The 13,092-nt window shown below is 44.8% G+C and overlaps 1 protein-coding gene across 1 annotated transcript in view; it reads right to left on the bottom strand.

Annotated features, from left to right (window-relative positions):
* The window catches only part of LOC102560336 (sucrase-isomaltase, intestinal), a 122,476-nt gene that overhangs the window by 94,177 nt on the left and 15,207 nt on the right, over nucleotides 1–13,092 (bottom strand). The window contains exons 5-7 of the mRNA XM_019487429.2: nucleotides 7,165–7,333; nucleotides 5,522–5,618; nucleotides 4,477–4,589 (exon numbers count right to left, since the gene is read on the bottom strand). Of these exons, the coding sequence (XP_019342974.2) occupies nucleotides 4,477–4,589; nucleotides 5,522–5,618; nucleotides 7,165–7,333 (379 nt within the window). The remainder of the gene's footprint in view (nucleotides 1–4,476; nucleotides 4,590–5,521; nucleotides 5,619–7,164; nucleotides 7,334–13,092) is intronic.

Below are 13,092 nucleotides of genomic sequence, written 5' to 3'. Positions count from 1 at the left end.
TGTTTTCAAACAGAACCCCTTCTTCTAAAATAGAAAAGCACAACAAACACATTCATGTTTTTATCCAGTAGTAAAAGCTACATTTTCTGAAACCAGCTTTTGAAACTTCATGTGTTTCTTGGGGAAGAGATGTTGGGTGTGTGTGAATTAGTCCCCTGTGAATGTAGAACTAGAGGGTGGGGTTAAGCAAATTTAAAATTTGTAGTGTGTGAGGCTGAGCTATTAGGCCTGAGTGAATAGGGAAGTATTCAATTTGGATTTGGATTCGGCCGATTTGGGGGACTGTGATTTAGTTTGGAGATTGGGATCACAGTCCAGAATCGATTCAGCTGATTGGCTTCAGAAGATTCGGTGCTGATTTGGAAAGATTCGGTGATTCAGATCAGCTGGGGAGAGGTAGGCACAGCCGAGCAGCTGCAGGTTTTCCTGTGGCTCATCCAGCTGTGCCTGACTCTCCCTGGGCGAGGGGAGCCATGGGAAAAGCCCCCATGGCTGTCCTGCCTGGCCCCATCAGCCGCCTCACCCCAGCCTAGTCTCAGCACTTAAAAAAAAAAAAGCCCCGCACTCACCATCTGCAGCAGCGGTGATTGGAGCCTCTGGGCACTCGTGGCAGCCCCCGCATGCAGCAGGGGGAGCAATGAGGATCGCCCCCCTGCCTGGCACCTGCTCGGCAGCTGCCCCATGGCGCAGGTGCAGTGCGGCTCAGCAGGGCACTGCGCACTGTCTGGGAATTGGGGCTGAGTGGTGCTGAGCTCCAGGTGACTGCTGGAGCCACCCCAGCTCCCAGACAGCACGCAGCACCCTGCCGAGTCATGCTGAACCCACACAATATGACAGCTGCCATGTGGGTGCCGAGCTGGGGGGCAATCCCTGCTGCCCCGTGCTGTGCAGGGGATTCTGCCATGAGCCCTCATGGGCTGCTGCAGCCAGTAGGCTGGGGCCAGTAGGCTGGTACTTTAAAGTGCCGGGTAGCTGGGGCCGGGCAGGGCAGCCATGAGGGCTTCTCCCATGGCTCTGGCTGTGCTTGCCTCTCCCTGGGCAGGGGGAGCCACAGGAGAAGCCCCCATGGCTGCCCCATCTGGCCCCAGCCTCTTGGCACTTAAAAAAAAAAAAAGCAAAGAAAAAAAAAAGCCCTGCACTCACCAGCTGCAGCAATTTCTGAGGGCTCTTTGGCAGAGCCCCCCCTGTGCAGTGTGGGGCAGTGGGGACAGCAGAGATTGCCCCCCCACATGGCACCCACGCAGCAGCTGCCCCATGCCATGGGTGCCAAGTGGCTTGGCAGGGAGCCACGCGCTGTCTGGGAGCTGGGGTGGCTCCAGCAGTCATCCAGAGCCTGGCACCACTAAATCCCAGTGGCTCCAGCTCCCAGACAGTGTGCATCACCCTGCTGAGCCATGCTGCACCTGCACCATTGGGCACCTGCCACGTGGGTGCCAGGCAAAGGGGACAATCCCTGTGGCACCCCACTGCCCTGAGCTACATGGGGGGGACTTTGCCACAAGCACCCAGAGGCCCCAGTTGCTGCTGCTGCAGCTGGTGAATGCAGGGCATTTTTTTTTTTGCTTTCCTTTTTTTTAAGTGCTGGAACTAGGCTGGCTCTGGGCAGGGGATGGGGATGGGCAGGTCAGCCATAGGGGGTTCTCTCATGGCTCCACTGGCTATGCCTGCCTTTGCCCTGACGGGGGAAGCTGCAGGGGCTATGCCCTGCTGCCACTTGCCCAGTTGGCATGGTGGGGGCATGATGCAGGCGCAGCTCACTCTGGGTGGAAGCAGGGCATAGCCCCTGCTCCCAGTGCTACCATGCCCACATCAATGCTGGGAGCGGGGGCTCTGCCCTACCACCACTTGCCAGCTGGCGCAAAGGGTGTGAAATGCAGGCACAAAAGTGCTGGGAGTGGGGTCTATGCCCTGCTGCAGCAGGGCAGAGCCCCTGCTCTGAGCACTGCCATGCCTGCATCCCGCACCCCCTGCATCCCACACCCCCTGCATCCCTCCCTGAGTAACGTGACTCCCCACCCAGTTGGGCAGCTTGTCCCAGCCCCAGCCCCAATCCCTCCCTCCCTCCCCAACACCCCTTCCCTTCCCCACTCCCCCGACCCCAACACACTTGCCAGCTGGAGGCAGTTGTGTCAGCTGCCTGTTTAGTCTATGGCCAAAACTCTGAAGCAGCCAAATCTTTTCCAAAGCTTTTCCAAATCAACTTGGATGCTTTGAATTGATTCAGAGCTTTTAAATGGTCTCCCAATTCGATTCAGATTCAGAGATTCGGTTTGCAAATTGGGCCGAATCTCCTCCAAATCAAATCAGCTACCGAAGCTTTGTACAGCCCTATTAGCTATACTTTGTGGAAAGTGAATTCTCAATGTTGAGATGTAAATTATATATTTCCTAAGTGATCACATGCAAAAGTCCGGAAGGAGGACAAGAACCAAGTCAAAGACCCCTAAAAACCCTACAAAAAACCACAGAAATGCTCAGCCTGCATATCAGAACATCCGAAGATCAGAAGACCAACAGGACAGAACAGAAGGGCATGGTTTCTCAGAGGAAAACATGCCACCTACCTCTGAGAAAACCACATGTAAAAACATAAGGATTCACACCCCCAAAGCAGGTGATCCATTAATAAGAAACCCATGTGACTTGGGGCCAGGCTGAAGTTTCTGATGTCATGTGACCGGGGGTTGGGGCCAGGTTTCTCATGTCACGCATCATGGGACTGGGGGCAGGGGCGGCAGGATTTTTGATGTCACACATCATATGACCTGGGGGTGGGATTTATGATGTCACGTGTCATGTGACATCGGGCAGGGGTGGGGTTTGTGCTGTCACACACTATATAAGGAGGGGCGGAGTTTGTGACATCAAAGACCAGGTGATGAAGCTTCCAGTCCCAAGATGGTGGCCAAGTTGGTCACCTGTCAAGGTGATGAGCAGGTGTTCTTATATACTACCATCACCCTTTCCTCACATATCATGTTTTCAACCCTCCTTCCATTCTTATCTTTCTCCTCTGGTCTCTCTCCAGTCTGTCTACATCTTCCTTAAGGTACAGGACCCATACTTGAGCACACCACTTTCACTGAGGCCTAGCTAGCACTAAGCAAACTGGAATAATCACTTCCCTTCTCTCCCATGCAGCACTCCAATTAATACATCCCAGAATTATATTTGCCCTTTTTACAATAGCATTACATTACTGAACTGTTCCTACTGTTTCTACTATAAACTCAAGACTCTTTTCTCCAGTACTGTAATCTAGCCACTTATTCTTCATTTTACATTATGTATTTTATTTCTCCTTTTAAATGCAATACTTTGCACCTGCTTTTATTGAATTTAGTTTTGTTGGTGCCTAAAGATTCCTCCAGATTGTCAAGATAACATTAAATTCTTGTCCTGTCACCCAAAGTGCTTGCAACCTTCACAACTTGGTGTCATCTGCAAATGCTATAAGTGGACCCTGTATTCCATCAACCGAGTCTTTAATGAAAATATGAATAGAACTGGACCCAGGACAACCCCTGGTAAGACCCAACTGGAAAGGTTCTCCCAAAATGACAGCAAACCATTCATGCCTATTCTTTGAGAGCAGCTGTTTAACTACTTGTGCATCTACTTTACAGTGATTTAATCACATTTTTCCCTCATTTGCCTATGAGTACATGTGATATGATACTTAGAGACTTTCTAAAATGAAGATACATCTCATCCCCTTACTCATTAGGTCAATTATCCTGTCAAAACAAGAAATCAGAATGGTTAGGTACAATGTTTTCTCAATAACATCATTGCAGCTGGTTTTAATCACCCTTTTTGGCATATAGTTGCTTGCAAATAGATTAATAAGCAGTTCTAATATCTTTATGGGTATCAAAATTAGGCTGATTTATCTGTAATGCCCCAAGGCCCCTTTGTGTCACTTAAGCATAAGTACTATGTTTGCCCTTCCCCAGTTTTCTGGGGCCTCATGTGTCCTCCATGAGTTCTCAAAGATGATCACTAATGGGTTCAGAAATCACTTTAGATAATTCCTTAAGTAATCTTAGGTGAATTTCATCAGGCCATGCTGAGCTGGATACCTCTAACTTATTTAAATAGTCTTTAGCCTGGTCTTCCCCTATTCTCACTCTGACTGCTATTTTCTTGTTAAAATTAATTGCATTAAATATGTGATCACAGTTAGCCTTTTTGTGAAGAGTGAAGCAAAGAAAGAATTAAATACTTCAACCCTCTTTAAATAATCTATTATTTTCTCCCCTTTCGCATTAAGTAATGGACCAAAAGAGGTTGCTTCTAATATATTTATAGAGTTTTTCTTGCTGCTTGTTCCATCTGGTCTAATCACATCAGCTATAGTTTCATATAAGCATAACAGGTGAACATAGGTGTGGTCAAAATCACTGATAATACCAACAGCTATAGGGTTTTGTTACTGTACAATGTCTTGTGAGCCATAGCTGTTTCTCTACTAACCTCTGTGTATTGCTGGATTACATTTTCCGGAGTTGGGCCAAGAAACACAAAGAAGTCAAGGATACCTCCAATAGTGCGGAAGGTTAAGGCTGGATTTGGACTCAGAGTAACATCTGAAAGAAGAAATCAGAAGTGTTGCACAGTACAAATTACCTCAGTGCCAGTCCTATGTATTCTGAACCCTTCAGTGCACAGCTGCTAAGTAGGTCAGCCAGCCGCTCCCATTAACTACATATACCCCACCCACACACACTCAGAAACCACAGAACAAGTACAAATTGTCTATCTGTCAGCACTAATGTATCACAGAACAGAAATAGGCACTCTTGCAAGTCAGCCCTGGCATGCACGTAGCTGACATGCTGTATGGACAAACAAATAAGAAAATATGAATAGTCCAGTGATAGCTTGCTGGTATTATAAACTATATTTCCAGATTTATGTTACACTCAACAGTAAAAATATACCAGAATCATACTGAAATGTTTAATTTTTCTTAATCTCATTCATACACAAATGAGCTGCAAACTTGTGTCTACATCTCCTCTATATTTCCCCCCCTTTCTGTTTTTTTTAAGTCATTGACTGCCAGAGAAATAATTTCATAGCTTTAGTGAATATTCCCCTTTTTACAGATTATAGTACTAGATTAATACAGCATGGTGACCATGGTAACACACAAAGCTATTCTACTCAGACTCAATACAGAATTTAAGCTTACTTGTGTTTCAACTATGCTGCTCACAGAGGAAATTTCTATCGACTTCTATTTCTCTACACATGCATCTAATTTTTAAAAGTTAACCATATAATTTTGGTTGCAAATGTGCAAATTACCTTGTTTGACAGTGATCATAACTTATATGAGTCTCTTTGAAAACTCTGAAAGTTCCTAGAAATTTCAATCATATGAGTAACACTTTAAGAACCCTATTATATTTGTACAAACCATCAGTGAAGAAGTTATTTAAATTTAGAAGAAACAACTGAATATAACTGCCAATTTATTCTATTTTCTATAGGTATAGATAATATTCCTCATTACCTTGTGCATTGGAGTTAAGGAAGAGGACACCATGAGCATTTGAGTCATTCTCTATGCATATATAAAAAGGATGAACTCCATAAAGATTGGCAAATGGCTGAAACATAGATATTTGATTATTTATCACCAGGGATCCTGGTTTTCTCTGATAAAAAGTTGCAAATTCTCTGACAAAAAACACATAAATCCTCTGATAAAAAACCAAAGACCATGATTAAAATGAAATGCCACTATATATTTAGGTATCAATTGATCACAATGTTTTATGGATACATCATTTTAAAGCAATTTGGAGCTTATCAGTGCCTCTATCACTATAATAAAATGAATTATAAATACCTATACATTTTGGTATTTGATTTTGGGTTTTTTATCATGAGAAATCAGAGTTTCCCCTGCCCCCTTAGCTCACCAGGACACAGGTCCAGGCCCCTCACTCCCAAGTCACTGGCCCCCCAGCCTGCTGATACCCCTTATTCCCCACCCACACCCACCTGGGCCCTGCTTGTGGCACTCACCCCCCACCCACAGCCCCCTGCCTCCCCAGCCCTGCCAGAGGGCTACAGGAGTCCCCCCCCACCCCAGTTTCTAGGACTACAGGACCAGGGTTCACAGCCCCCTGCCCCCTATGGCAGCACCTGAGCCCCAGCTGCTGCCTGCGGGAGGTGGCAGCTGTTGCAGAAGAGCAGAGTGCAGAACCCAGTTCCCTCTCCTTGCGGGTGGCACAGCCATAGTGGAGACCATGGGAGGGGCGGGTTCAAGCTGGCCATGGTGGGCTTGGGTGGGGGGGGCTGGCTCCTCATCACTGCACACACTCCTGGGGGCGCAGGGGGGCATGTGCCTTCCAGATTTGTGTGCAGAGTGGGGGCAGGTGTTGGCTGCCTGATGCAGGCTTGGGCTCCCTGCCCTGCTGCCCTCCCTCTGGGGCCTCTGAAGACCAGCAGACAGGACTCAGTGAAGCAGGGCAGAATGGGGCAGGTGGGGAAGCTTGTTGCTGCCACTGGGAGCTCCACACTGCCTTTGTGAAGTGTCCCCTGCCCGCCCAGCAGGGAGCCCACAACCACCCCTCACACAGATCTGGGGGTTATGTGCCCCCCTAACTCCTCCAGAACCATGCACAGCAGTGGGGAGCCAGCCCCTCCCTCCCCCCAGCCCCCTGGATGAGCTGCCCATGCCCCATCCCACTCCCTGCCAGGGCCCTGCAGCTGTGCATTCCAGCCCCAAGCCCAATGCACTGTCCCAGCTGGGCACCATCCCCAGCCCCAGCCCTGCCCAACTCCCTTCCTCCCTCCCTATGGGGGCCTGAATCCCCCCTCCCCCCCACCAGATGTATCTGCTGGAGCTCTCCAGACTGCCTAGTGGCCATGTGCCTGACCACCCCTAAACACACTACTTTTATTTTTTGGTTAGGAACTTCGAGCACGATAACAATGGCTCTGATGCAAACAATTCAGCAAAATAAGTGCTTAATTCATTATAACTTGCTGCATTCTCCATAGCATTGTATGAAACACATTTTACTCCCTTTGCCATTACTTTATATTAACAGAAATTAGAACATGAAGAGAAGTGTTAATTTGATATGACTGCTTTTGCAACTGCATTTTTGTGAAATGTCTACACAAGATAATTAAATTAATTACCGCTGGTGACTGGTCCCTGGTAAACATTCCATAGGTAACAAAGTTCATATTGTGTTTAAAGGACAGATGTTCATGTTCACCAAATCCATATACTGAGGTGGAGGGTACAGTGGTTGAAATCTGTAGATATTGTTTGGAAAAAATTAAATCTCCAAGTGATGTGTCCCACCTGTGACAAATACAAAGACGGCATGAACATGACAGTTTTGCCCATCCTCATGATATTTGCCATTTTACGATCAAATCAAGATTCTGGGAAAGTGTGTTTTATTTCTTGCAACACATACAATTCGACATATAACTTAGACAAATTAAATAAACAGATTAACTCTGTGTGTGTTTCTGAGGTACATAAACAAGCTTTTCTTACTGCAATACAAGTAGGCATCTCATGAAATAAGAGAAAGACACTATAAATAATCCTATCTATCACTGAAATAAAGTTTCTTTTGCTATTTCTATGACAACCAGTGGGGTATGCGAAAGGTGGCCTCCAGAATGTCTTGCAATATCAACTAACATTTACCTATAGACTCCTAAATAAATTAGACTTGCTGTATGGTTAAATTCTTTATTGAACCCTGGCCTGAGAGCTGCTGTTGCCTACTGACTCCAACCTAAAGACGTCACACTTGATCCAAACACAGAGAAGATACATTTGCTATTAATATGTTTGTTCTTGTTTCTCTCATTAGATGATTAAAATAAATGTGTTAAATAGCATTTAGTTAGGCAGTATGTTATGATTGCCATTACTAATACAAGGAGATGACTTGTAGACTTGAAAGACTTCAGTTAGGCTTTGCAGAAGTGTTTAAGTTCTGATGCTCTGCCCTGAATATCGCATTACATATCATTCCATCTATCCTTGTTACTGTTGGTTTAAAAAAATGAGCCCAAACCAGCAAGTGCAAAAATGGTATAAATAGTTCATTGTCCAAGGTTTTGATAAACAGACAATCAATGCAGGCAGTAAATCACTTCAGTGGAAAGTGCTGCAAAAGTGGAATAATTTTAGACTACCTCCTCAAGAGCCTGAAATCATACAATTGTCAATGTACGGATTTATGCTGCTATACCCTGAAACAAGGATTTTGGGAAACAAATTGGGAACAAATGATTTAATGTTGTGCTGAGAATGCCATTTTCATCCATGTGCTGGTTTAAAGAATGGAAGTCATGAAACAGAAAGGACTCTAAAATTATATCAAGGGTATGTGTTTATTTTTGGATCTCTCTCACCAAAAAAAAAATTCCTAGCTACAAATCCATTGAGCAATATTAACATAGGCCTCTCTTCTGTCTCTACTGGGTCAGGTTTGTTTTTTTTCATTTGAAAAGGAGTCTGTGGTTTTGTGTATATATTGATTATTTGGAGAGAATATTATGCAGAAAAATAAATTAATGAATTCTGATACAATGTTATGCTCAACAGCCAAAATTCAGCATCTGTCCACAGTATGATTTGGGGACAGAAAAGTGTCCTCCCTTTGCTCAAGGGATTTCTCTGGGAAAAACTGGAAAATAACATTAACCTTTTCATGGCTTCTATGGTATTTCTGAGCCAATGAAAGCAGAATGAGGCCTGGATATTTTGCTATCTGTGATAGTATCCAACTGGCACAGCTGCTGTTCCTTTAAGCCCTATTTCCATCAGTAGGTGCCTCCTTCCACACCCTGTACATGAGGCTGAAGAAAGAACTTCTCTATTTATAGCCTCTTGTCAGGAAGAAGACTGACTCAGGAGCCAAAGGACAGCGCAAAATTTGCATTTCTGGCTGATGTAGGAATTTATAGCGTAGGAAGATGTGGTAAGCCTTCTTTGTGCTGCCAGCAGAAAGTGCAACTATAATGGATCCAGTGGCTTAGAAAATAAATAAATGAAAATGTCTCAGTTAATTTCAAAGGAGTAGAATGTGATTAACCTTCTGCAGCATTTCAAGGTGACTAAAAGCAATGAAATCAAGTTAATCTAGTTTCCTAAAATGCATGCATTTGCACCTTGCAATGCAGGCAGCTGCTGTACACAGCAGGTTTACCTGGCCCAAGAACTTCACTCCATTTAAATTCCTTTTGAGCCAATAAACTTCTTATGTCCTTGTGACATTTCAAAGTAGTCATTGTTGCCCACCATCAAATGAGCAGCTGGTGACACACACCAAGAGGTCATAAGTCTTTAGCACTGTGAGACTTTGGGAGAACACATGGCATATCGTGAGATACATAATACATTAAAATCTTTCTGAGATGGGCATACTTTATTTTTGTAAATAACCCAAGAGAAAAGACTTGGTGCTTAAATCCACAAATATTTTCCTCTACCACCTGCTATGTTACCCTTGCCTCTACAGCTTATAAAAATTCAAATATTTGGAGTCAGCAGTCTTGCCCACAGTAGCACATAATCTCTGACCTTTGACTGTTTCTTTATTATTCTTCCTCATACAAGATTAGTTGGAAATTTGTCATAGATTCCAACATTGCAAAACAGACTAGCATTTCCTGCAGAATACATGTTATGAATCATATATCCATTCCCATGTCCTCCAGAGTAAACGTGCCTTATAGTTACACCCTAAATCTTTCGTGATTTTCAGCAGGCACATCTACACAAGACATTACTGCGAAGTAGACTAATTAGCTCCACACTAAAACGTCACTGTCTACATGTGCAGTGCTACTAGGACAGAGGAAACTAATTAACTTCGCTGTAGGACAGCACTGCCAGACATAAGTACTGTCCTATGGTGGAATTATTTACTCCGCTGAAATGCACATGTACTGTAGATGCTGACAGGCTGGCTGGGGCAGGAGGGTACTTCAGTGTGGGGGCTGCCTGCTGGCTAGCTCTGCACTGGAGCACCCTCAAGCCCCAGCCAGCCTCTCTATAGCACAGGGGTAGGCAATGTTTTTTGGCCAGAGTGCCGAAAAAAACCACAATATCTACCTTGGAAGGTGCTAGAGTCCCGACATGCCAGAGCCCAGAGCAGCTATTTGCAGCCTCCCAGCTGCAGCTGGCCCACAGAGCCTGGTCTGCTTGCAGCAGTGCTTGCAGTCTCCCATCCGCCTGCTGGGAGCAGCCTGGGCTCTGTGGCTGGCAGCAGCTCCTTAGAGCCCAGGCTGGCAGTGGTGTGCCAAACAAAATGGCCTTGTGTGCCATGCTTGGCATGCATGCCAGGGGTTGCTGACCCCTGATATAGCAGGTTCAGCCAGGTCAAAGAAGCCCTGGGCTGGCAGGCTGAACCCCAGGGCCTCCTTCCAGCTGGGGCTGCTCCAACCTGGATCAATGTACTGTGGTCCCAGGTGCACATACAAATGTGGTGCCTGGGTAGAATAAACTCAGGCACAAACTACGCCAGAGTTTATTCAGCCACATTAACTGCATGTGTACACATGCCCATTGAGACTTAAACTACTGAATGCCTAAGTCATTTTTTATCATCTTATGCATTGCTTTTGTTATCTTCCCCTGCATTTGGCAACTCCGACCACTGCATAATTGGAAAGGGAATACTAAAAAATAATTCTTATATATCCATCTTTTAATGTAATTTAACAAATGGAGGCATGGAAGAAAGTGCCCTGTGACCAGCAGTTTTTCCATAGTACACATGTGGTCCACTGAACACAGCTCAGAGGCTGCTGTTTTAATAAAGAATTGTTAATGAACTATAGGATGTATTTACAATTATCAGTTCAGTTCCGTTTGGGTTCTTAAAATGCACATATCACCATGCTTCTCAGCATCTATCTGAATAGCAATGACTTATCTTGGTGTATTTTTATTTTGAAAAATAATTAAGTAAACAAGTTACCTACATCCTCCTTGCCTACAGAAAATAAATCTCAATGATTACAATGCCACAAATACCCTGAAAGAATAATAACTGATGAACTGAAAGCAAATGTAAGCTATGCAAGTTGCACACAATTTGCCTCTGTTGCTTTTAGCAGAATTGCAGTTTAAGACAATAGCATTGTAAATCATTCTAATGGCTCTGCCTATTGTAAACCATCCTCCTGGCAAGTGATGCCTGTGGTTACTATCAGAATAAATAAAAAGCCAGCTGAACTCTGCAGCAGCTGTTTTGAAATTAGCAAAGATTTTGATTAGATTCAGTTATTTGTTCTGGGATTTCCCAACTACGTCATCTACCAAAGCATTCCATGCCCTTAATAGAGATATCAGAGATTTTACCTGGCTACCAGAGATACTGTCTTGCATTATTTATACTACATCATGAAAGAAAGCCATCTAAACACACTCCAGTATCACATCTCTAAAAGCACCTAGATATTTCAATGGATGGTGGAAAGCTCCCAAAAATGACACCTTTGTTTGTTAAGGAAATTTCTGGCTGACACAATACCAAATTGGTTTAAGATCTAAAGCATAAGGGTCCCTTAAAATGTTATTAGCTATGGAAACCAGGATTCTTTTTTATACAAATTAATGAGTAATTCTTTTCTGTGTCCTACCCAACTCTCTGTCACATTAATATCTTGTGGCAGTGGTTTCCAGAGGTTAATTAGGAACTGAGTAGAACAGCATTTCTTTGTATTGGTTTTGTATTTGATACCTTTAAATTTAATTGGGCATTTTCCAGTTGCTCATTTTTGTTTGAAACAAAAACAGTCCCAGCCTTTCACTCTCTTCTCTAAGGAATCCCTGTCCCTGTCTGCACAGGGATTTTTCTATTGCTACTGTATCAACGGCATGAATAAAAGTGAGCAGTGTTCAACACAAGAGCCTGTTATTGAGCGCTATGATGGCACTATAATCTGTTCGGTTTATTCCCTACCCCGCTCTTAGTGGAGCCTAATACTTTCTTTGCTATGACAGATGTCCCCATTCCTTCCTCTGAGAATTTCACATCCACATGAGGCCCAAGACAGACATTGCCCCAGGAGAAGCAACTGGGTTAAACTGGAGCTGGCTGGGAACTTTCTACCAAAACTGTTCTTCCCTGGAGAGTACCAATTTACCAAAACAAAAATATTTCCAGAAATACATCATCAGCCAGAGAGAGTGTCACACCCTAGGAGAACTAACAGTCTGGTGACCTTGGTCTCGGGGACCTGCTCTGCCTGGTTCAGAACAGGCACTTGGACCTGGAGCCCCTCCAGGCCAAGCTAGTCTCCAGGCACCAGGATCCTTTGGAAAAACCGCTTCCTACTCAGCTCTAACTGAGACATTCTGCAGGACTCCACGGAGTCCACTCCCAGCTGCTTTCTCACGTTTGCCTCCCCAGAGTCCTCTCCAGCCGCACCTGCTAACTCATACTTCGGCATCTTCCTCTTCCCCTTTCCTGGCTTGACAGGAGTGACCTGGACCCCAGCAGGAGGCTGTCGGACCATAGATGGGATAGTAAGGAAGCTGAACAAGGTGGAAAAGGAAGAGAGGAGTGTAAAATGGGAAGGCAATAGAAAGAGAGGTAACATGAAAGGGAAAGAACTGTAGAAGGAGAGAGGAGAGGCTGCAAGATAGAGAAAATGTCTCTGATTGGAGATATGAAAGAAGAAAAGGGGGAAGAGCACTCTTCCTCAGACTGCATATTACCCTGATGACGCCCAGGGTATTTCCTACAGAGCTGTGGTTAATCCAGCTCCCACAGATGTGTACAAGCGGTCTGCTGTCTGATTGCTTTGAAGTGAGCCATTTAGTCTTTTGTGCAGTTGGATGTTCAGTTTTACTCCTGATCCCTGGTCTCCACAGGAGGCTTGCAATCATTCCTTCATGCCCCTCACATTAAACAACTCATTCCTCTCCCCATTTACTCTGATTAGACAGAACCCAGAATGCAGCCTGTCTGATCCTAAGCTGCGCTAAGGTAGGTTAGCCATCACAAAAGCTCCCCACGTAATACAGACAGCTGCAGTAATGCCTGCAAGTGATATTCAGGAACATTTGCAGCCCCTAGAGTTTGA

This window comes from Alligator mississippiensis, chromosome 4 (genome assembly GCF_030867095.1).
Source record: "Alligator mississippiensis isolate rAllMis1 chromosome 4, rAllMis1, whole genome shotgun sequence".
In the NCBI taxonomy this organism is placed as follows: domain Eukaryota; kingdom Metazoa; phylum Chordata; order Crocodylia; family Alligatoridae; genus Alligator; species Alligator mississippiensis.
This window is presented reverse-complemented; position numbering and strand designations above follow the sequence as displayed.